The sequence below is a fragment of the Gossypium hirsutum genome, chromosome A05, assembly GCF_007990345.1.
Source record: "Gossypium hirsutum isolate 1008001.06 chromosome A05, Gossypium_hirsutum_v2.1, whole genome shotgun sequence".
Classification (NCBI taxonomy): Eukaryota; Viridiplantae; Streptophyta; class Magnoliopsida; order Malvales; family Malvaceae; genus Gossypium; species Gossypium hirsutum.
Window position 1 is genome coordinate 907,414 of NC_053428.1, and position 24,623 is coordinate 932,036.

The 24,623-nt window shown below is 30.1% G+C and overlaps 4 protein-coding genes across 4 annotated transcripts; 2 read left to right on the plus strand and 2 right to left on the minus strand.

Annotated features, from left to right (window-relative positions):
- Positions 1-4,334: 4,334 nt before the first annotated feature.
- LOC107941416 (preprotein translocase subunit SCY1, chloroplastic) lies at positions 4,335-7,994 on the plus strand. The gene is made up of 8 exons (XM_016874983.2): positions 4,335-4,792; positions 5,011-5,168; positions 5,250-5,635; positions 5,837-6,136; positions 6,227-6,316; positions 6,921-7,044; positions 7,250-7,413; positions 7,503-7,994. Exons 1-8 carry the CDS (start codon positions 4,617-4,619, stop codon positions 7,731-7,733), a joined length of 1,629 nt encoding a protein of 542 aa, XP_016730472.1. The 5' UTR covers positions 4,335-4,616; the 3' UTR covers positions 7,734-7,994.
- Positions 7,995-8,327: 333 nt separating this feature from the next.
- On the minus strand, positions 8,328-10,760 carry LOC107941417 (uncharacterized). The gene is made up of 5 exons (XM_016874984.2): positions 10,561-10,760; positions 9,696-9,780; positions 9,157-9,270; positions 8,788-8,889; positions 8,328-8,703 (listed from the first exon to the last, which is right to left on the minus strand). Exons 1-5 carry the CDS (start codon positions 10,665-10,667, stop codon positions 8,659-8,661), a joined length of 453 nt encoding a protein of 150 aa, XP_016730473.1. The 5' UTR covers positions 10,668-10,760; the 3' UTR covers positions 8,328-8,658.
- Positions 10,761-14,439: 3,679 nt separating this feature from the next.
- On the minus strand, positions 14,440-16,735 carry LOC121229200 (uncharacterized). Its single transcript, XM_041112706.1, has 2 exons — positions 15,580-16,735; positions 14,440-14,864 (listed from the first exon to the last, which is right to left on the minus strand). The coding sequence occupies exons 1-2, from the start codon at positions 16,475-16,477 to the stop codon at positions 14,743-14,745; spliced, it is 1,020 nt and encodes a 339-aa protein (XP_040968640.1). The 5' UTR covers positions 16,478-16,735; the 3' UTR covers positions 14,440-14,742.
- A 3,346-nt stretch (positions 16,736-20,081) lies between these two features.
- Positions 20,082-22,542, plus strand: LOC121229176 (cation/H(+) antiporter 4). Its single transcript, XM_041112622.1, has 2 exons — positions 20,082-21,344; positions 21,427-22,542. Exons 1-2 carry the CDS (start codon positions 20,082-20,084, stop codon positions 22,540-22,542), a joined length of 2,379 nt encoding a protein of 792 aa, XP_040968556.1.
- Positions 22,543-24,623: the final 2,081 nt, after the last annotated feature.

Consider the following 24,623-nt stretch of genomic DNA (forward strand, 5'->3'; position numbering starts at 1 on the left):
AAATAATTGTGAAAAAAAAAAGAATGAAAAGGGTTTGGAAAAACAAGTAGATGACAAAGCACAACATGACCCTTTTGTTGCTCATCTTTATGTATATTTGTAGTGCAGAATTTTAGAATTAGAGCAACATGCTTACCTGTTCCCTCTTATTACATTTTTAATTATTTATTTATCAACTTTGGTCTCACTTTTTTATTCACCCTATTAATGAATAAAGAGGGGCATTGGGAATCACAAATAAATAAAGGATGTGTGTGGGCATCCCTAACCTCTAGGACTCCAAATAAATAAAAGGAATTTTTTTTTTGTGGGAATCCCTAACCTCTAGGACTCCAATTGGGCACCCATTCCTTAATTGGTCCCTATTGTTGTTTGCTTCTAAACCAGCAATTTTGGGTTATTTTGTCCTTTTCGAGGAACTTTGCTTTTAAGACTTTTATATATATATATATTATAAATAGAGGTGTTATCAGTCGAATTAAATTAGATATAGATTAAATATATATATATATTTTATGTTTCTTCAAACTTGATCCGACTTAAAATATAATCTTAACTTTTATTCTAATATATCTACAATTATAAATGTTTAATTCAAGCCTATCCATATTATTATTTAATTTTTTTAAATATTATATTGTTTTTTATATGTTTTTTATTTTATTAAAATTTTAAACACTAACACCTCAACATATTTTTTAATGTTTACATTATAGATTTTATATAAATTTTTATATAAATTATATAATATATAAAAATAAAATACTTATATTACAAAGTATAAAACAAGCTAGGTTTGGATTTTGGATTTTGAATGTTAGAGTCCAAATTTAAACTATATTTTAACGGAATTATTATTATTTTATTTAAGCTTATTTTTCGAGCTTCATACTATCTAAAGCCTCTCAACAAGTTCTTAGAATTACGCGAGTATTACAACCCTTGAATAGGTATGGTTACATTTAATTATATCAACAATTTTAATCCATTCAATCATTACATTCACAGCATAGGACTAAACAAATTTAAGTCAAATTAATTCGGCTCAATTAACTAACCCATCACATATAATTTTTAAATAATAAAACTCAAATCAAAATGTTGAATATTTCGGTGTTTTAAGGCTTCACTAATTATGGTGAAAAATGGTTTACAAAATGTTTCACAATTAGGGTGATCATGGGTGGAATAGGGTGAGACTTTAATAGAATTTTAAGCTTGTTTTTTAGGTCCGGGCTTGGTTAGACTCAAAAAATAAGGTTAAAATTTTGCTCAAGCCTAGCTCAAATAAAAATGATAAAATCTGAGCTCGACTTGTTTGTATTGATTTTTTATAATATTATTTTTATATAAAAAATTTAAAAATACAATACATCAAATACACTAAAAACGTTAAAATAAATATTTAAAAAACGGGATTATTTTTTGTCAAACCCTATTTTTGGGCCTATATTTTTACCCAAATCCTCTCACTTTTCAAATGGACTTTCAAGCTGCGCCAATGTCTACTCACAATATTATTGTTTTTATATAATGATTAAGAGATTCACTTATGATATGACTGAGTTTTAAATTTACGTCAATATTTTAATTAAAATAAAATATTTAAACTAATAGCATTATAAATATTGAAATGCCAAATTATATAAATAAAAATTTAAATATAAAGACCAAATCTTAAAATTTAATATATTACAAGGATGAAAATTAAAATTTAACTACATTTATAGAAAGTAAAAAAAAAAAAAGAAGGCATGGCAAATGTGAAAGAAGGAAGGCTTGAAGTAGTGGTATAGATATGTTGAAGATGAGAGATGTATTATATAGTCAAATGTTGAGCAAAGGCTTTAAAGAAAAAGAGATATAAAACTAAAAAGGTTAGGCATTGAATAATGAACGACCAATCACTGTCCTAATGGTTAGTTAACGAATTAGGCAAAGTCCCCAAAAAGGAAAGGAAAATAAGAACAAAAAGAATAAAAGATAGTCAAGAATTAATGAATACCTAATAGAACCACGCAAATTTCCCCCATTCTTTTCTATATGACTCCGTTTTGGTTATAGGTAATTAGGGATCAATTTCACTTATTCAACAAACAAGACCAAAACTCTATTAAAACCCACTTCATTAATCCAATCATTTACTTTTCTTAATTTCGATTTCATTTTTTATATTGCTTAAATCAAGCAAGGGCTATTACAATAGGTAAGTAGAAATATATATATACTGTTTTAAATATAATATATTAGAAAATTTATTTCCACATGTATTTATAATATAGATTTATGTTTTAAAATAACATATATAATAATTAATGAAATATATGGTTTGAAATTAATTCATAAGGTAAAATTTTGTTATTACATCTTGAGCTTTGTGTAATTTGTGGATTTAGTGTTTGTACTTAAATTTGATCAATTTTGGTCCTAATCCAATGATAACAGTTAAATGTGTTTGGTTAAATTGTGTAATTAGTCTTGTATTATGCGTAAAGTTATAGATTTAATCCACATTCACCAATTGGATTATTCTTAGTGACTATATTTTTTTTAATTTCAAAATTTTAGTCTTAATGCAAATGACAATCATTAAATTTATTAACTGGTTTTTTATGAGTCAAATGTGAAAACAACAAACAAACATAGTATTACAAATGTAATAATATGTTTGATGCATCAATTTTTTTTTAAAACTTAACTTGATGAATTTATTAGTCATTATTTGGTTAGGACTAGAATTTTTATATTCTAAAAGTACAGGGACTAAAAATGACTAAATTAAAGTACAGGTACTAAATCCACAACTTACACAAAGTATAAGGTTTGATAGCAGAATTTGACCAATTAACAATAATACATGAAATATGTACAAATATTAAAATAAAAAGTAGATTAAATTGCAAGTAAAACAAAATTTAAACATATGAATGCATCAGATTAAGAATGCTAAATGAATACAATTATTTATAATGGTATTGTCATCAATTCTAAGTTGGTGTCGAGTTAATTAAAATGTATAAAAAATTTTGAAATGAAACTTTGGTTGATCAGTAAATTTAAGGTTTCACCAATGCAATCGACATGGATTCAAATCTAACCATAAGTCATTTTGAAATAAAAATAAAAAAGATTAAAGTATCCTCGAATAATGTAACTTATTTTAAATACGAAAAGACATTTTTATAATTTTCCTAACCTAATTGTGTTTGCTTAACTCCTGACACCAACTCAAGCAATGGCTTAAATAATAGTATAAATATATACAATTGATGGTGGTAATAAAATATATATAAAATTAAATTGTTTGAAATTTTTAAAATAAAGCTTTTATTTAATGATAAATTTAAAGTTTTACCACTTCAATTAGTGTGGATTCAAATTTCATCATAAGCATTTTAAAAAAAAATAAAAAGACTAAAATGTCCCCGAATAATTTTATTCTAGAAATATTATCAAATATTTTATTTATCTTTTAATTTTTAAAATATAACTTAAGGAGAAATAGAAAAATCTGCAATCGAAAACAAATGATGAAGTTGGACTAGTTTTTTCAATTTCCCCCCTGTTTTGGTGGATACAATTAGATAATGAGGCTTGGCCCAAATTTAAATTGGGTCGTTCAACTTGTACCAAGTTCCGTCCTTAATTGGGGATAAACTGTACTATCTACCCCAAACCTACAATTCGTTTCGCTTGTGGTCTATTAAATTTAGGCCAACATAATTTGAATTTTGGTGTAGTTTGTAGTAATAATTAAATTTCATTTTAAATTATTTAATATTTATATCATCAAATAAAAATATTTAATTAGTACCAACTTTTGTCAAATAGATTTGTATGATAATTAAGAAAAATCATATTTTCACTTTCCAACTAAATCCAATTTTAATATTTATATTTTTTATTTAAAAATAAGATTATAAAAATTTTATTTTCCAAGCATCAATAAAATAATGACACCTCATTAATTTCTAATGATATAATATTATTATCATACACTCATCCATATTTAACATATTCCCTAATCCAATTTAACTTTAATTAAAACATTTAAAACCAATTAATCCAAAATATAAAAAAATTGAATGTATCGGAAAAAAAAAAGTCATCACTAGCCTTTGTTTTTATTTTAGGTTTCTAAATCGATTTTATAAATTGTTTTGTCTCAATCTAATAAAGCTTTGATTAAAATTTGGGTTTACTTGTTTTTAAATGTTTTAACTAAAATTAAATTGAATTAGAGAAATAAATCAAATATGAATATTTTGTTGGCACTTAAGAATTAAGGTTTTTATGAATTAGAGAAATAAGTTAATCCCTTTTTATTTATTTTTGTCTATTTCAGTACCGGAATTTAATGGTTATTTCCTCTTTAATTCTTGAATTAAAATTTAAATAAAAAATGGAAATATCAAATAGATGGGTGATTATTGAAGACTGGAGGAGATAAGAGTGGAGCCATTCAAGAATCAAAATATATCAACAGTCTTGTATTTGTTTGCAAGAGAGAGGCGTGGTCACTAATGAATTTCACTTTCTATTGGTGTTGTCAATATAAAATTTAGACCCAGAAAAACTGCAACCCCAATTGTTTGAACTGAAATTATTGTAGGATAATGTTGATAACGGTCAGGGAAGCTTCTTCTTGGCCTCTCACCTTCAACCTCTCCTCTTTCTCTTCTCCTAAGCCTTCGCCAATACTCAAAAACTCTGTTTGCAGAGCCAGTTTAAGTGTTCATCCAAAACCCACCTCCAATTCCCAATCATGGAACCTTGGTCTTCTTTCTAACAGGTAACTCTTTTTTCCATTTTCTTATCATCCCATTCAAAAATGGTGCTTTTTTTTTTGCTTGAATTTGCTTCTGGATTGAGCTTTTTAGGGTAGAAGCAAGTTCTTAGTTTCAATTACAAGGATTATAAGCTAAGGCGAAATATTAGACTTACGCAAAGAACTCCATGTTTTTATTAACTTATTAATGCTTTGGTGTTTTGATTGGAATTACTTTTCAGCCAAAAAGGATCTGTTTTTGATCCTTTGGGTATCAACCCTGACGAGTCTTCATGTTTAAATGGTGTTTGGGATAGTTTTCTATCCTTGTTAACACCTACATTTGAGAGTACCTCAGGTACTAGAAAGGAGAAATCTTCTTCAGCTAGAGGAGTGGCAGGTTTGTTTTTAAGATTTTTAACTTCGGGTTTATCGATTTTATTGTCTTGGCTATTGACATGGATCCTTTGGACTTTGGCAGCTGCAATTGAGGACAGTTCCATTGAATTTGGGGATTTCTTCAAAGGGCCATTACCGGGAAAATTTCTCAAGCTTTTAGCATTTTTAGCTTTATCTCGTCTTGGAGTTTATATACCTCTGGGAGGGGTTAACCGAGAGGCTTTCGTTGGCAATTTGGATCAGAACAGTCTACTAAGCACTTTGGATTCGTTCTCCGGAGGAGGCATTGGTAGACTTGGTATATGCTCCCTTGGTATTGTTCCTTTTATTAACGCTCAAATCGTGTTTCAACTCCTCGCCCAAGTTTACCCTAAATTGCAAGATCTTCAGAAAAGAGAAGGTGAAGCTGGAAGAAAGAAAGTTTTGCAATATACTAGATATGCCTCGGTTGGTTTTGCTATAGTACAGGTAAGGAACTAGATATAACATTTTCATGTAGTTTTGATTTGATGCATTGTTGCATGTATGTTGTGACCATAAGAAATTGACATTGCTAGTTGCTATAGTAATACGAAACTTTTTGTAGGAACGCCTGTTAACAGTAAGACTCGTTTTGTCTATGAAGTATCACTTTTTACCTTATTCTTGTAATGTTGTGCTACATGGCAGGCAATTGGTCAAGTACTTTACCTTCGTCCATATGTCAACGATTTCAGCACGCAGTGGGTTCTCTCCTCTGTTACTTTATTGACACTTGGTGCTGTACTGACGACATATATTGGGGAACGGATTTCTGATCTAAAGCTTGGAAACGGCACATCTCTTTTAATATTTACAAATATTCTATCCTACTTGCCTGCATCTTTTGGAAGGACAGTTGCACAAGCATATCAGGATGGTAACTACATTGGACTTGTTGCCATCATTATCTCGTTCTTCCTGCTGGTACTTGGCATCGTTTATGTTCAGGTAACCCTACTTTCTTTTTTTCTTGTTTAAATCAAGTTCTGATACTGACGGAAAAGGAATCTTAACAATTTTCTCAACAAAGGATTTCAGGAAGCAGAGAGGAAGATTCCAATCAACTATGCCTCAAGATACTCCAGCAGAAGCGGAGGACTTCAAAAATCTGCTTACCTACCCTTTAAGGTATGTGTTCCCAATGGTTCTTTAAAAAGTTTCTAACACTATAATGGGCTTGACGCTAATAGTTGTGATAGCATTGAAACCGGCTGTTAAAAAACCTGTATCTCTATCATCGTTTGCCTTGTGATCTTAATGATAATTTTGTACTCTATAACGTTGGATCATGTCTTAGTCAATGGTTTTAAGGTAACCCGGTTGATCATAACGAAGTGCTTGAAGAAAATTAATGCATTTCTCTAGGTGCATCTTATATACAAAGATCATGTGATAATCAATACCGTTCCTTTCTTGTGACTGTGCTCTCAAGTTGTTTAGCCTTGACTTGGCAGTTAATTTTAATTGCTTATCTTCAAGAAAGCGGTGTACTTATTTTGCCCCGCCAATCTTTCCATGGTCTTTTGATGACAGTTTTAACTTGTTGAAATTTTAGTCACTAACTTCGTAGTGTTTGATAGAGGATTTATTTAATTGTGAATGAAGTTTCTGACATTGTGATGGTATTTTTTATCAACGCAAACTCTCTTTTTGGGTGTCGAATGTGCAACTAACCCTATCGTCAAAATCTAGTGCCTCGTCTTTGTATTCATTCACTTGTTTTGCCAACCAGGTAAACAGTTCTGGAGTGATGCCGATTATATTTTCTACATCATCCCTTGCTCTTCCCGGTACTTTAGCACGATTTACTGGCATATCTGTTCTAAAGAAGGCTGCAGTTGCTTTGAATCCCGGAGGTAAGATCAATGATTTTGACTGTTAGAAGTTTAGTCGGTTACGTTTTCTGTAGTAAAAGCTTGCTAGTTGACAGAATCTTTTGTGTCCGGATAGATCGCATCGACACATATTGTGTTAAATCATAAATTTCATGATGCTTAAAATAGACGCTTGAGCGGTGAATTAGTTATGCATAAATAATTTGGAAGTTACAAATGTTTGTAGGGTCTTTCTACCTTCCTACCAATATATTGTTGATAGCCTTTTTTAATTACTACTACACTTTCCTACAACTGGACCCTGATGATGTTAGTGAACAACTGAAGCGGCAAGGTGCTTCGATTCCACTGGTCCGACCTGGTAAAAGTACAGCAGCATTTTTAAAGACGGTAATTCACTTTTCTCTAATAAAAATGTCATTAGCGGCTTATTATATTCACTTTTCTCGAATAAAAATGTCATTGGCTGTTTGGAATAGGTTCTTAGTCGGATATCAGTTCTGGGTTCAGTATTTTTAGCAATCTTGGCAGCTGGTCCTGCCGTGATCGAGCAAACCACACACTTGACTGCATTCCGAGGATTTGCGGGCACTTCGGTTCTTATTCTTGTGGGATGTGCAACTGATACTGCAAGAAAAGTTCAAGCAGAGATTATATCCCAGAAGTACAAGAACATAGAGTTTTACGACTTTGACAAGTATAGCCCGTAAATGAGGCGGCAAGTTTAAGACCAGAAGAGAATAGGAAGACTTTTTTTTTTCCGAGCAAGTTCCGTATACCGTAGTCTCTCTAACAAGCAAGACATTGACACTTGTTATGAGCTATCATACTCCGAATATCCATTTTTTTTTTATTTCCGAAGCATAAAATGGGACTCGGGATATATCTTGTACATATGCTGCCCGTAGCAGCCACTGTTATTGCTCAAGTATCTTTCAAGGTGACAGGAATGGTCTATTTGGTAGCTGAAATTTGTGTTTTTATCACGAAATTTGTGGATTTACTATGTTTTAATTTGGTTATTTTTAATCACTGTAACTGTTAATTAAACTTTACTATGAATCTGATTCCAAAATCAAACATACCACAATATCTATAATGTCATACTAACTTGTTATTTTCTCGCATTATTCAGTTAATAGATTAAATATTATTTTTTACATCAAGATTGAAATTGAAAATATGAATTACATCTACAACTGTAACCATAGTACAAGACTCATAATAGAATTTAACAAACAAATTTAAGTACTAGGTTAGAACTAAAATTTTAAAAGTCAAAAAGTACAAAGACTAAAATTGAATAAATAGAAAAGTGCAAGGACTCAAATTGATCAAATTAAAATACAAAGACTAAATTTACAACTTTCGCAGTGGTGAATAACCGCAGAATTTAACCGAAACAAAACTTATGGACCTTCTATTGAAACTGGAAATAATGATGCCATTTGCTATAAAGAATGATTACAGTTTTTATAATCGAGTTCGTGAGAAGCTGGGGACGTAGAAATAAAAATCTTACAAAGCCAAATATGATGGAACTGTTTGAAGATCTTACAAGCTTCGCATTAGGGAAAAGGAACATTGTTTCAATAAGAGGTTACTTCTCCCAAATCGTGAGCAAAGTCCACAAGCTTATCGCACAAAAATGTGGACGATCGCCCACAAATAACCAGCCAGCTGAGTAAAGTAAAAAACAAAACCATCAATGAGCTACGTGTTACCAATGCACCCAACTGAAAGGGGAATTATCCGGTTTCCTACCTGTTCCAGAATACCTTTGCCCGTTTGACCTTCGATAACTAAGCCTGCTGTGAGACCAATCATCGCCCATGCCCCGTTAATCGCTTCAATTTGGCGTCTTCTCTACATAACAACAATAGTTCGACCAAAACATCCTTAACAAAGCATTTTCATGAACATATTTGACTAGTTCACTATGAAAACTAAATTACATTGTTGACACACCCTTTAGCAAACCAAACTAGAAAATAGAACAAGATCAAACAGAGGGAGGAGATATAAGTAGCAGCACAGATAAACCATAGACAATGATATCTTCTCGGTACCAAAGGAATATACAAGAAAAGAAAAAATGCTAAATTCTTTATTAAAATAAAGATCTTTTTTTACCTTTGCTTTCTCTTTAGCTTTAATTTGTACCATTTGTTTGGCAGCTAATCGTTTTGCTTCCAAAGGGTCAACCATGATGACTTCTTTACCTGAATTTCCTTTATCTGAAGATACCTATTACATACAAATCGAAGAGAAAAAAAAAACCATAATCAAATACAATTCGATATGAAAAGTAGTAAATTTTTTTTCCCTTTTATGAACTAGCATTTGAATACGTGGAATTAACAAAGATAGAACTGTGGAAGAAACTCATTGAATTACCCACAGACTTTTCCATGAAGCATGAAGACAGCATAAATACCATTATATATAGAAATCAACAAAAAGACAGGTTCTGTTTAAATATTATGTACCATCATGAAGACGGTTGCAGATATTACCTCTAGATCAACCAACATTCATGTAGACATGGAGAAGTTTACTACCGTGAAGGACTTATTCACCAAATCAATAATCACATACCTACAAACCTTTGATCCTATTCAAAAACCAAATATACTGGCATTATACATGAAGAAGCCTTGGTTGAAGCATACATTAGGATTGGCCAAGATTTGAAATGCTCGTCCCTTGGTTCTACTGGTAACTAGACTTGAACCTTGGTCTCTTCCAAAGCTCCACCTGAAAATAGATAGGAATTTTAGAACTAACATGGACCTAAGATAGAAATCTGGACAACACCAATAATAACTCCAAAACATCAACATTGTCCCAAATCATTAGTAGCTATCACATAACTCGGGATAATTAAACAAGTTCTTGTACTTTTTTTTCGATTAAATTCAATTACTAGTCATGTACTATGCTTACAATTGTAGATTTAGTTTATATTCTCCAATTGAATCATTATAAGGCCCTATACTTTTTGAATTTCGAAATCTTAGTTTTAACACAACAGTCATTGATCTGTTAACTGGATTTTTAGCGAGTAATATGTGAAAATAGCAGGCTAACATAGCATTCAGTATAATAATATGTTTGCCACGTCAAATTTTGGAGATAGCATAACTTACATCAATGAATTTAACAATTATCATTTAACAAGTACAAGGGACTAAAAAAACCAAATTAAAGTATAAGGATAAAATCCACAATTTTTTTGTTTAAGTATAGGGACTTTTAGCAGAATCTAACCACATTTCAACCCCCAACATAATCAAAGCTGCCCAAGATTCTTTCTTACTTTCCTTTCCAGTTAATATAGCTGCTACCATTACGGATTATAATCAAATATATGCAATACCCAGATTTAAAAAATAATAAATAAAGATTCAACATGATTTGTTAAGATTATTTCCAGTAACACGAGAGTTGAATTACTAAACGATGATTGACTAAACTCTGAAAGAAAAAAGGAGCAAAACAATAGATTATTAGAGAAAAAGGTAGAGCGAAATTGACCTGAAGATGGTGGCAGAGCGATGAGGAAACTGACGATTAGAAGATGAAAATAGGAGACTTCCATTGAAGAAAGGCAGTGGCCGTTGTTGCAGAGACATCGCCATCATAGCTCCCGTACTAATTTCTATTTTTCTTATCCCGTTTTAACAAAATTTGTGAGCCTTAAGAGCATTCTAGATAATTTGCCCAAAAGCTGCAATATTTTAGGAAATCAATAGGCGGATCATATATTCAACCCAACCCAACCCAACCCAACGGCAAAGCATTTATTTTTTGGGCTAATTTTTTAATTATATTGGACAAATATAAAACCCAACCCAAATATTTAAGGTATAACCGGATATTTCCTTCTCGCACTCACCTCATATATATCCATTTTTGGCTGATATAGATTTCTAGATCCCTTTATTTACTTAGGTAGATCGGTTATTCATTATTATCATTCCTCAATTTTATAATTTAATCAATTTAATATTTAATAACAATTTATAATTTTATTATATATTTTTTAATTCCCTTCATTTTATATTAATTTAGCATCATGATTTTTAATCTTTATTTTCTGATACAATATTTAAAATTAATTATAATCTCTCACAACTCTTAAATAAAATGATAATATGCTTCAGTTCAGTGCCCTTAAAACTAAGCTAAAACTCAATCCGTTATCATTTGTAACCCTTTTGTCATCTCCGACTAATGTAAAACATGTGTCCACCTAGAAAAAAGCCATAGCTAAACACGTATATCCTATTTGTTGCTTTGTTTTTTCTTCTATCGCATGCCACAAGTTGCAAACATGCAAGTTTATTAAAATATAAAATATTTTTTTTGAATTTCTATTAAAATTAATATGTAAATGAATTAAATAAATTATGAAATAATTAATATATATTTTATTATAAATATTAAAAATAAACAAAAAACAATAGATAAAAAATGTGAATATATTTTATAAAAATTATTTAAAAATAAACTTATATATTAATTAAAAAATATATTAAGTTAACATATACGAACTAGCACAATTTATAATTTAATTTAACATTAATTTAAAAAATATAACCAATTATTTATTTTATTTTAAAATAATTGAATAAAAACATTAAAGATAACAAACATAAATAGAATAATAAATATTAATAATAGGATAATTTTTTTTATCTAAATCTGAGAGGATTAGAGTATTTTCATCAATCATTAAGGTGATTATTAAGTAATTTATTAAACATATTTTATAATGCTTAAGTTTTAGTTAATCAAACAACACTTAAGGTTTTATAGAAGAAATTTTTTTATTCTATATTTTATTCTTAATTTTAAATATTTCACTTTATTTTAATAAAAAAATCAAGTTTCAAGCACAAAATTTTTATAAAATAAAATTGAAATAATTGAAAATATTAATTTGAATTTGTGTTAAATTTGTGTATTACTATTTGAATTTAAGTTATTAAATTATTTATTAAATATCTGAATACGTTAATATATGCATTTAATAAGTATAAAATATTTTTCAAAAACATAAAGCGGATAATGAATTCAAGATTTCGAGCATTAATATGTTATTTGGAAAAAAAAATAAAGTGGAATGCAATATGTTATTTGCAAAATAAAGTAAATTTAGATAATGAATACCGATGATTAATGTTTTTCATCTATCTATACTATTATTTAAGTTCTCGATTGAGATTATTAGAATTTTTTTTAATTTTTTAATTGTTAAAAATTAATAAAAATATTTATATGGTAAGATTTGAGTTCATTTAAATTATATTAATAAAACTTTAATTTACCACTCAATTAATATTTTATATTGTAATTCTCATAGATTTTAATTTTATTATGCATATTTTATTACTTTCATCATCTTTATATATTAATAATGTTTAATTGAGTTGATATCACAAGTTAACTTAACACCGACTTAAATTTGAAGACAAAACAATGATAAATAATTTAATATTTTTTTAATTTTAATATCATACATATTTTATGTATTATTAATTAATTAATTTCAAGTCATATATTTCATTATTTTATTGTATGTTATTTTTAAACGTGCATTTATTTTTTTAATTTTTATTTTCACGGGCATATACATGTGATATGATTTTAACAACTAATATGATCAATAACACAAATTATTAATGAAGAAGCTTAATTAATTATTTTTATAAAAATTTAATTATTATTTTTTATTATTAATTTTTTTGACATATATATATTGGTGAAACACATACATAATTTTAATATGGAATAGAAGGTAGCATAACTAAAATGACAAGAACAGGGCTGTCATTCATTACGAGTTTCATCAAGTTGATGACATTGACATATTTATGTCGGGTGTCATAATTAATGAAAACTCTACGAAACGTTCGAATTGTAAATGCCAAAGTTTTAAATTTTTATTAGAATTTTTATTTTTATTTAGAGATTCTGATATTAATATAAACTAAAAATTTTGATACAAATTGGGTAGGGTTCAGTAGAATAAATCAAATTTGAGTTTGCTTCCTAAATTTGATTTCATCCGTTTTAAACTTAAAATATCATTTTAATAATATTTTTTCCCGTTTTAATTTAAACTATAATAATGTTAAAAACATGTGACACTTAAAATCAATTAAATCGCGCATGTGACATAAAACTTTAACTTTTAAATATAACTTCTTTTTAATATGACCTTTAAATTGGTAAGCTGAATGTCAAAATTTCCTTTATTGTTGAGGTCAAGGGGGTAAACTTTGAAATCATTAATTGTACAATAAAGTCTCCCTAAGTTGGAATAACCAGGCTCCACTTCAAGTCTACCTCACAAATGCGTTGAAGAATTAACCCCCAATTTCGAAATTCAATATTTATTTATAATTAAAAATATTTTTATAATTGATATTTTGAGTTCGTGATTATTTCTTTAATTAATATTATATACTTATTCATATCTATATTAATACAAGTAAAATTGAGCTTTTCAAAATTTAATATATCCTTCTTCCCTAAAATCACATCAAATGGTTCATTTTTTTTTATTGAAAAATTTCCAAAAATTGAAATCGAAACGAGATGGGGTCACGATCTGCAAATTTCTCAAAACAACGTTTTTTCTATTTTAGCAACTGACCCTGTACTTCTCCGCCACTACCATGCACCATCTATTTCCTATTATAATTAATGATCCCTTTACTTTAATTGAGCAACTTTTTTTCTCTCATTATTTTCATTTTTTTTACTTCAATTAATCAAACATGAAAATGTTCATTGGTTCTAAATACCACATTTGATTTCTGTAGCGCTATATTCTGGGTCAATAAAAAGGAAATCAGACTTAAAAAAAAAGCCTTGAAGATCTAATATGAAAATCAGAGACCATATTACTATTAAAGTTGTTGTTTAACTTGAATCATTTGTGATGGTTTAATAATTATAGGTGTTCACTACTTGAATAGATATGACATAAATTTAAGTAGCACTAATTACATTGATTGTTCAAGTTTTTTATTGTAATTTATAAAAAAAAATGTTGTTTAATATGAATAATTGTAACAAGACAATAATAAATACACTTTATTATCTTAATGACATTAAATTTAATAAAAAAAATCCGTTGCAGAAGAAAAAAAAAGTGAAAAACGGTGACAGAGCGTATAAGACAACTTGATACAGGGAGAAGGTGGGTTGTTGGAGACGTGGCAACGCAGCATTTTTCAAGGATCCAAATCCAAAGTACCCTTCCATTTTTTTATATTATCCCACTCAAACGGAATTTGGTTCCTATAACTTTTTGTATAAACATTAATTTTTATTCCATTTTTTAATCTACTCACACGTCGTGTTTTCGTGTTGATAAACAGAAAATATAAAGGCTTAAAATTAAAAATTAAAAATAAATTATATTATTGAAATATAATTAAATTGTTTGATAAATATAATTTATAAATTTTATATATAATATCAAAAGAAATAAAATAAAAAATAATTAAAAATATTTTACATTAGCTAATGAGATCTTGATTTTGTTGACAAAGGTTGAAGTCTCTAAATTTTGATAGCCTAAGTTTTAGCCTAAGTTTGAGTCCTACCATTTTACAATTTTGACATATTAGTCTCCCTCTCACAAAGTGACCTTATGTGAGATTTGTTTATTTTTTTTCTTTCTAGATCAATCCAATTGTTTATCTATTGTGCATTGTATTGGTTGAACATATATATGTACCTATGGATGGCAACGAGGTGAGGTGGATTTTTGCCCATCCACCCCGCTCCGACCCTGGCTCTTAAGAAAAAAAATTCATCCGAACCTGAAATTTAATAAGAGACATGACATTAATTTTGACCCGATTCTTGAAAATAAAACTCCTTAAACCTAAAATTTAATAGGAGACTCGACTCCAATCCGACTCAAATTTAATTTAATTATTTTTTTATTTTAAAACAAATAAAATTATATTATTTTAATTATTTAATTTTAAAGAAAATAATATTATTTTTAAAACTTAAAACTTAATATATATATATTTTTTGCCATCCTTAATTGTCCCCATCTTATAGGATAAATAACTGTAGCTATTATTTCCGCGCTATTTTATAAAAAAAATAATCATTGATTTATTTTGATCAAGGCTTTAGTGGCTCAAACCTTTTACCTTGAGTTAATCATATTCACTTAAAGAATTTAAAGTAATAGCGAGTCCCCAAAAGAATACACATTTGTTTAAAATGAAGATACATGTTTTCAGAACAGTGAAAAGTTAAAGCAGAATTGGAAATTAAATATGTAAAGTTTTGGAAACAGAACATAAGAAATTGTGAGCAAACAACACCCTCCTTTAAATTTCCCAAATGGAAATCAACATTTCACTTTCACTTTCACTTTCACTTTCAAATTCAAAAAACAAAGGAATTGTAAGCTGAATCATAACAAAACAAATACTACTATTGTATGCAGCAAAACAATCTAATAGAACAGAAATTCCCATATCATTTTTTACGCTGTAATTTCAGTTAAATCCGTACCGTTTGGGGCATGATTTCTTTTACAGTCACAGTAAAAAACTGTGGTAACCATCAAACTCCAAATTACCAAGAAGCCGTAAAACCACCATAACCCCACCGTTTCCCACCCCATCACCACCCACTGTACTGAATCTTCACCGTCCGTTAACTTCTCAAACCGGTTCCCAATCCATCCCGAGATTGCCACCAACATGCAAGTAACCCACCACCAACAAACTCTCCTCCCCACCATTAACTCTGACCCGACCCGAAACGCATCCCATCCGAATTTTTCCTCTAATGCCGACACCACCAGTCCCAAACCCAACACTCCCATTAAGTAAACTTCGAAACCAGACCCGATTAGCAAAATGGGTAAGCTTATCCGAGGATGGTTCCGAAACACGGCGTAGAAAAGCTGCGGCAGTTGGACATAAAGGAGGAGTAGAGCGTAGGAACAGGCGGAGGTGACAAGGACGCGCTTCCAACAGCGTTTAAAAGCGTCGGCGGTGGTTAGAAAGGAAGGACGGTGAGAATGGGAGGTGACGTGGACGGTGGCTACGAAGGTGAGAAGAGAGAGAATAGAAGAAGGCAAGAAATAAAGGAGTTTAAGACGGAAGAGAGACAACGATTCGTATCGGGATTCTTTCAAGATGTGATCCGCTTCAACGCGCGTGGAGGAAGTGAAAGCGACGGATTCGAGGTGGAAGATATGGCGTTTGATAGGGCGGGAAGTAAGAGAAAGGGAAAAAAGAAGGAAAGAAAGGGGAAGGGTCAAGAAAAGGAGGACTGGGATAAGAACGTGTTTGTTTCGGAAGAAAATTTTGATGGGATCGGAAAATAATTTAAAGAAAACAGAAGAAGAAGAAGAAGATAGTGTTGGTTTACGTTGTTGGTTATGGTGAAGCGAATCGGACATTGTAATGTTTTTTTCTTATATTTTAATGGTTGAATTCAACTTAGGTTGAAGAAGAATCAAACAAGGAATGATAAAAATATAAGGGGAAAAAGGAATTTAATTGGATTTTTAGAGAAGGGGGAATGGTGAAGGAAGACTGAAAAAGCTGGTCTTTTTTGGGATGGAATTGTTTTGTAAATAGATTTAATTTTAAGGCTGGAAACATGTTAGCTTATCTTTACTAACTTTCCCCCACTACCGTAACGCCTTTTTTCCTGTTTTTCACATTTTCTTTATAGGAGTGAAACTTTTATTATATTTACTAAATCCTACCTTCATAATCTCATCTCATATTTATTTCTTAAAATATTATATAAATACATTATTCATGTAATTTTAATTTTAGTTGAAGGCGAGCGATTAGAAAACTTGATTTTTTTTTAATTTTAGGTTAATTGATTCCAGTTATTTAATTGTTTGACTTAATTCGAATAAATAATTTAATTCTTTTGAGTTCCAATCGAGTTAAATTTTACTCTCTAAATAGCTCAAATAATAATTAGTGTAAATTCTTTTAGTCCTTGTGAATTTAAAAAATGTACAAATTAATCTCTTTTAACAAAAGTTATAAAATAAAAAAAATTACGATTTAGACATCTATATTATATAGTTCATTTATTTTAGTCACTCATATTAAAAACTTTACCAAAAATCTAACACGTGAATCAATTACCCGCATAAATATTGCACAGAAGACTAAAATATAATTACCCAATACTAAATCTTAACTAAACTAACCTAAAAAACAATAATTAAACAGTTGAAAGAAAAAACCCAAAAATCTCCTCTTCCTTAAATTTTAACTTTAGTAAAGATTCATGTTTTGGCTCTGTTCGTTCTGCATCTTGGTAGATTGCTTAACGGATTTGGCACGAAGCTAAGATAACCTAATTTAACAACAGTTTATGTTTATAAAAAACATGCAACAACAAAAGCAAAAAAGAATCTAACCAGCTTTTAAATTGAATCCTCTCTCTAGTTAAACTTCTAATTTCAAATACTAGAAAGACTCAAACATACATGTAGAAAAGCTAAATCCTGATACAAACTTGATTAGTTGATTTAGAAATACAAATATCAGAAAAGAAAGAGAGGCGTGATTGGCAGAGGAAAAAGAGGGCCGGAGTTGCTCTAGGGTTTAGGTTATTAAAACAAAGTTAAAATTTGAAGAAGAAGAGACATTTAGATTTCTGTTTTGCTTTTAACTAAATAATTTTTTTTATATTTTTGGTTAATAATTAGTATTGGGTAAATTATATTTTAGTCATTTAAAGATAAATTACGCCATGTGGCATCCAATGAATGATCAGCGCGTAAAAAAAATATCATGTTAGATTTTCGTCAAGATTTTTTATAACAGTGACAAAAATGAATTAATTATATAACATGGATGCTTAAATTATAAATTTTTTATTTTAAGTGACTAAAATAAATTTTTTTATAGTTGAAGGACTATCTATATAGTTTACTCAACCTGTTATCTAATAAGTTTGAAATTAATAATATTATATATATAAAACTAGGAAAAAATTTAATTCATATTGAAAAAATAAAAAACCAGGCGTACGTATTGGGTCTGGAAATGAGTGTGTGTAGTTAATATTAATTTTTAGTTATAGATACGTACCCACGAACACTAGGCAAACCCAACACTAGACAATGACAGTCTGCAAAGTCCGTTAAGATTTTAGTTTAATGTTTAAATATTGGATTGACGTTTGAGTCAGGTTTAAGTATTTTATAAGTTGAATTTTGTTATTTTATTTAACTTGTCCTTAAATGATCATTTAAATTTAAAATAATGTCAATGTAAAACACAGCCGAGAGAGTCAAAGATTCAATGTTAGCGCCGTCAACTACACCCAAAGGACTGAAATGCTTGGTGAAACCGTAAACATTAAAACACATTAATTAATGTTTTATTAGTGCGAGTAAAGAAAAGGGTTTCGGAATAATGAAGCCAAACCTTCAGTTATCATACTTCTTTAACGCCAACAAATTAATTAATATGTCCACGACTTCCTTATAACTAGGACATCATCATTTATTTCTGTTTTAATCATCTTTAGTTAAATTATAAATAAAAATAATGATATGGGTTTTTTTAATTGATATAATTACATTAATTCTAAATAAAATAATATTTACAAAGACAATAATCAAGCATTCTTATTAATAGTTGAAAATTGTAAATATATATATATTGAAATGAAATTTTTTATTGTTCAATAACCAAAACAAAAATACTTTAATAATTAAATGACTAATAATATAATTTATTCATAAAAATATCAAATTTTAAGTGCCATAGTTGAAAAGTTAGACATATATTAAAAAATAGTGATATATTAATTATTATTTATATTTATTTTATTTTTCCTACATATAGTGTTAGTTTAATGATTTTAGATTAGTTAATTCATATTGTATTTATCATCTTATATTTCAATGTAATTCTAAAAATTAATCCTTATTTTATTAATAACAATAAAAGCAAAAACCATGCAAAGGATCGCATAGGATTACAACGAATTGTTAGCTAAATTTGTTCTTTGGTTATCCGGCCGACGAGATGGAACATTTACAAGACAGCAAAAGCGATTACAATAAAAATTTAAGACAAAATCGTATCAAAAGATCTTCCATCAACAAACTCAACAATAAAAATCGATATCTTAGCCATGTGATCTACTACTCTGTTATGAAATTAAGGAATGTGTGACACGTATCTTCTAATTGTGGCGAAGAAAAATGGCCATTAGAGTTGATCATGGACTAGGTCGAGAAAAAATTTAAGCCTAGGTTCAGCCTAAAAAATGATCTTAAAATTTTACTCGGCCCAACCCGCTTGTATTGAATTTTTTTGTATTATTATTTTATATAAAAATAAATTAAAGAAAAAACATTAAAATAAAAATTTTCCCGCAAGTTGAAAGTAATTTAAAAAAAATGTTTATACTTAAATAACACTAAGAATCTAATATAGGTGCAATTTAATAAGCAAATATTAAAATGTAGAAAAATTAACAATAAAACAATAACAACAAAATAGTAGTAATATAATAACAAAATGGCAACAAAACAATAACAAAATAGCATCCATTTCTTTTGGCAAATTCAAGTCAAGCCAACTTTTCGGATAGGCTTTCGGGCCAAATGACTCAAATTCAAATTCTTATGCCTACTGGATAAAAAATTATAAGATAACTTTAAATATTGTTGAATTTACTTGTTGCATTGTCTAGATTAATTGACAAGTGTTTTAGTTGCTGGGCTAGGATAACTTTAAATATTGTTAGATTTACTTATTACATTGTCTGGATTAACTGACAACAGTATAGTTTCATTCCCATGATCTAAATTAAAAGAATGCAAAGTTAGTTGGACCAAATAAAGATGTACGGTACCGAGTAATAACATTAACCTCAGTTTAAAAGGAAGTTAGAAACAACAAGAGCTTGTTAAACCAATAATAACAAAAGTAAGGGAAAAAATAAAGAAATAAAAGAAGATGAAACTTCATCTCTTTACACAGCAATCAATATCATTGAAACCAAGGGACAAGATGGCATATAGTAATTCAGGCTCTTACACGACCGGAAACAGCACCAAATCAGAGGCACAAGTATGTCTTAAATTTCCTCCTAAAGTCAGTTCTCCAGGTTTGATGGCATTGTGGTCGGACAAAGGACAAAACAATGTAAAACTTGGGAAGCTAATGGAATATTCTGGTCCTAGGCTTCAAATCCAGATGGTTGTCACTTTTGTACTCACTCAAGCCATTCACAGTGTGCTTAAACACCTTAGGCTGCCAATGTTCATATCCCAGATTCTTGCAGGGATGATACTGGGTCCTATGCTTTTCAAGGGCAAAAGTTCGTTGATTACGTCGTCGGACCAAAGTGTGGCAGTTCTAGGTACGGTGGGGGCTGTCGGGTATATGTTCTTTTTGTTTCTTAGTGGGGTGAAAATGGATGTTGGCATGACATTCAGATCTGGTAAGAAGGTGATATGTATTGGGGTTTTAACAGTGGTGGTGCCACTAATGTCTTGTTTGATAACAGCCAAGTCACTTAGCCAAGAAAGTCAATTCTTCACAAACAAACGTGTTTTTCTTGCGGTAACGTACTCGGCGACTTCATTCCCGGTCATACATTGTCTTCTCAGTGAGTTGAAACTTCTTAACTCGGAACTCGGTAGGCTAGGTTTATCGGCGGCGCTTATTGGTGAAATCGTGGCATTATTTCTTTTAACTATTTGTCAATGGGTGATTGATGGGTTGGAAAATGGTTGGAAAGTGGTGGTGAGCAATTTTGGATTCTTTACTGTCTATTTTGTTATCGTGGTGTTTTGGTTTCGACCTGTAATGAAATGGATGGTGAGAAAAACCCCCGAGGGTGGACAAATCAAGAATTCTTACCTTTATATTGTGATTGGGGCTTTCTTGGTGTCACATAAGCTTGCCGAACTATTAAAAGTGTACATTGTCTTTGCCCCATTTCTTGTCGGATTGGCTGTCCCGGATGGACCACCTTTGGGATCTGCTTTGGTCGAGAAACTTGAACCTATTGTTGAGGGTTTGTTTATGCCTTTGTTTGTTACAACATGTGGGATGCGGATTGATTTTTCTTATCTCAAAAACTATGGTTCCTTTGCTAAAGACCAAGCCATATCAGCTGTCGTCACCAATTTTGTCAAATTTGGTGTCTCTTTCCTTCTTCCTTTCTTATGGAACATCCCCATCAGAGATTCTTTGGCATTTGCTTTTATAATGTTAAACAAAGGTATAGTTGAGATGGCTGCCTATAGCTTCATGAATGATACACTGGTACGTATGTATATATTAATTATGCCTTGTTTGTTTTTTTACTATCTCTACGTAAAATTCATAACCATATTCATGCATGCAGGTTATATCTCAGGATATGTTCGCTTTCGTGACAATTATTGTCATTTTGATAGCAAGCATTGTTCCAATACTTGTGAAAAGCCTCTACGATCCATCCAGCAAGCATGTACGTTACTTGAAAAAGAGTATCATGGACTGTAAGCTCAATGACGAGCTTCGAATAATCGGTTGTATTCACGTGCCGGCTAACGTTAATTCCATCATGGACATCCTCAACGCTTCGTGTCCGACCAGACAAAGTCCCATCGCGCTTTCTGTTCTTCACCTTATTAAACTCAGCGGACGAGCCACTCCACTTTTCATTGCTCATGAAAAACAGAGTAAATCCCTGTCACATAACTCATACTCCGAGAACGTGGTCCTCGCGTTTAATCGGTTCGAGCGAGACAATTGGGGAGCCGTATCAGTGAAATCATTCACTGCGGTTTCTCCACCGAATTTGATGTACGAAGATATATGTAACCTCGTCATGGATCAATTCACATCTTTCTTAATACTTCCATTTCACTGCCGGCGACATGTTGACGGCAGTGTTGAATCGGAAGATCAAACAGTTAGGAGACTAAACTTCAATATCCTCCAAAAACCGCCTTGTTCCGTAGGGATTCTTGTTGAAGGTCAACGCCATGTAAAATGCATCAACTCGAGAGATCATATACATGACCAATACCCATTAGCTAACTCTTCAACCTACACCATTGCTATGATATTCATGGGGGGGAAAGATGATTGGGAGGCTTTAGCTTTAGCCAAACGCATGTCCCGAGAAAAAAGCGTTAAGCTAACTGTGATTCAGTTTAAAGCTGGAGAGGGGTTCCAAGATGATGATGGTGACAGAATGATGGATAAGCAACTGTTGAGAAATGTTAAGGAGAATACAAGCATAACATACATTGAGAAGGAGGTGAAGGATGGACCAGAAACATTAACGTACCTTCGATCCGTTGTGGATGATTACAAGCTATTCATTATTGGAAGACGATACAAGCGTGAAGATCCACAGACTGTGGGTCTCCATGAATGGAGTGAATTTGAAGATATTGGTATCATTGGGGAATTACTCTCATCTCCAGATTTTGGTGGCAAACATTCTGTGTTGATTGTGCGACACCAATAACAACAACAAAACACTGCTTAATCATAACCAGGATCATCATTTGGTACTGCGATTTGAATTTTGGACTTTTTAAGTATGTATTTAGATTTAGATTTAAAGTATTGATTGTTTGTATTTTTAAATCTGTTAATGTGATAATTTAATTTTATATTTTATTGGTGTGGTGATTGTTCGTCTCTCAATGTTTAATTATGAGGTCGGGATTTGGTTTTCACTCTTGCGAATGAAACAAATTTTATGATTAATTATTTATCTTTTTAAAAAGTATTTATAATAAATTGATAATTATTACTACAAGTAGATACCTTGATTTCGATCAAATTTTTCTTTATCTCATTTAGTATAATATTTGATGATACGATAGTACAATCAAAGTTGTTAAGGGAAAAGAAAATGTTAATTTGTGAAGGTTCGTTAGTCACATGGGATTTCTAATTGTTATTTGTTGAAGAGGGAAAAAAAACAGAAACTTCCTACTCCAAGAAGATTTTGTCATAAAAAAAAGAAAAGTTTGCGACTCCTTATGTTATATATAATTAAAAAGTTTTATTATATTGATTTTTTAAATATAGATGTCAAATATAAATAATAGAAAGAAAAATTATAAAACAGAGGAGAATAAAAAGTTAACCGGTTCAATTAGTCAATTCAATTAATTTCCTTTAACTGGTTTAGCTGATTTTTATATAAAGAAATCGATTCGATTGAGTATAATTGAAAAAATTGATCAAACCAAATCAACTTTAGTTTGATCGGTTTTTTTATTAACCAACTTTAAATTATTGAAATAGATTTATATAAGTATATGAATTATATATTATAAAATATAAATATATTTTAAATAACTTAAAAATAATATTAAATAAACAATTCAATTCCGAGATTAAAAAACTGATAATTGAACTAATTAATCAATTTCACCTAGAGTCTTCCGTCCATAAATGAGCCCTATAATATTGGGCTTCGTGATAGGATTTGACCTCCTACACTCCTACTTAGTTACCTTGGACCTAATTGGATCAACTTTTTTCTTGTTGAAAACAATCCTAGAAATCAAAATGCAATAAACTGTAGGAAGTGCAACATTGAATTCTAAAAAGATTAGTATTAATGAAGTCAAAAGAAAATATAACTAAAAATATGTGGTGCATATCGACGTTTGTTAGATTCAGTTGTATAAAATTGGATGTCATACAAATAAAGAAAACAACATTTTACCTCTAATAAAGAGATTGGATTTTGTAGAATTGAAGTTGATATAAGTGGAAAGTGAGCATGTGGTTGATGGTCAGCAATGATGAAATCATGCAAATTGATCTCATTTCAAAATGATTGAGAATCTACATACAACTCAGCATACAATGCCTGCGTTTCAAATAAAACAAAGAGGGAAAATGTTATTTATAATAGATTCTAAAACATAGTAATAAAATAACAAATCTAAGATAGTATTATTTCGTGTGGTGCATTTTAAAATGTCAATATATATATATATATAGCTTTCTTTAAAATAATATCACATAATATATGAAAAGGTTCCTTTGGCGTACATTAGGGTCTGCCTCTGAACAAGATGACGATGATAGGCGGTGACAAGCATTTGCCGATTCCACCCTCTAACATGACATCCGCTCGCACAGCCAACCAAGACCACATGCAAAGCCACGTTTCGTCTTTGTCAGCTCAGCTTTTGTCCACATGCCAACATCACACTTCACCTTGATCTCTCTGCAGGTTTTGATCTATATCCAGCATCTTTGTTTTGCTTTTTATCTAATCAAATTATTACAATACTGAGAAATTAAAATAATAAAGGAACACTTTGAAATTACAACTTGTACACCTGAGGGCTGAGAGCATATGCTTGATGAATAAATTATACTTGATCCATAATTAATAATACTTAGTAGGCGTGAATAATAAATAAAATACTTATTATAAGAGAAATCACTCAGCGAATCAACAATGATGTATTCATAGTTAATGAAACGAGTATCCGAAGGTTTGCTTATGTTTTGGCCATTCATGTTTGTCTGTCTTACGATATAACATACAAGTTTTAATGTTTGGAATAGAATTTT

Bases quoted from the DNA above. Each gene is read 5' to 3' on its own strand.
- LOC121229176 (XM_041112622.1), top strand. From the start codon at position 20,082: ATGGCATATAGTAATTCAGGCTCTTACACGACCGGAAACAGCACCAAA. The intron at 21,345-21,426 runs GTACGTATGTAT...TCATGCATGCAG, and splicing joins GCTTCATGAATGATACACTG to GTTATATCTCAGGATATGTT.
- LOC107941416 (XM_016874983.2), top strand. From the start codon at position 4,617: ATGTTGATAACGGTCAGGGAAGCTTCTTCTTGGCCTCTCACCTTCAAC. The intron at 7,045-7,249 runs GTAAGATCAATG...AAATGTTTGTAG, and splicing joins AGTTGCTTTGAATCCCGGAG to GGTCTTTCTACCTTCCTACC. The intron at 7,414-7,502 runs GTAATTCACTTT...TGTTTGGAATAG, and splicing joins CAGCAGCATTTTTAAAGACG to GTTCTTAGTCGGATATCAGT.
- LOC107941417 (XM_016874984.2), bottom strand. From the start codon at position 10,667: ATGATGGCGATGTCTCTGCAACAACGGCCACTGCCTTTCTTCAATGGA. The intron at 9,781-10,560 runs GTCAATTTCGCT...ATCTATTTTCAG, and splicing joins CGCTCTGCCACCATCTTCAG to GTGGAGCTTTGGAAGAGACC. The intron at 8,704-8,787 runs GTAGGAAACCGG...TACTTTACTCAG, and splicing joins GCAAAGGTATTCTGGAACAG to CTGGCTGGTTATTTGTGGGC.
- LOC121229200 (XM_041112706.1), bottom strand. From the start codon at position 16,477: ATGTCCGATTCGCTTCACCATAACCAACAACGTAAACCAACACTATCT. The intron at 14,865-15,579 runs GTACGGATTTAA...ATTAAATTTCAG, and splicing joins AAGAAATCATGCCCCAAACG to GTTCGGATGAATTTTTTTTC.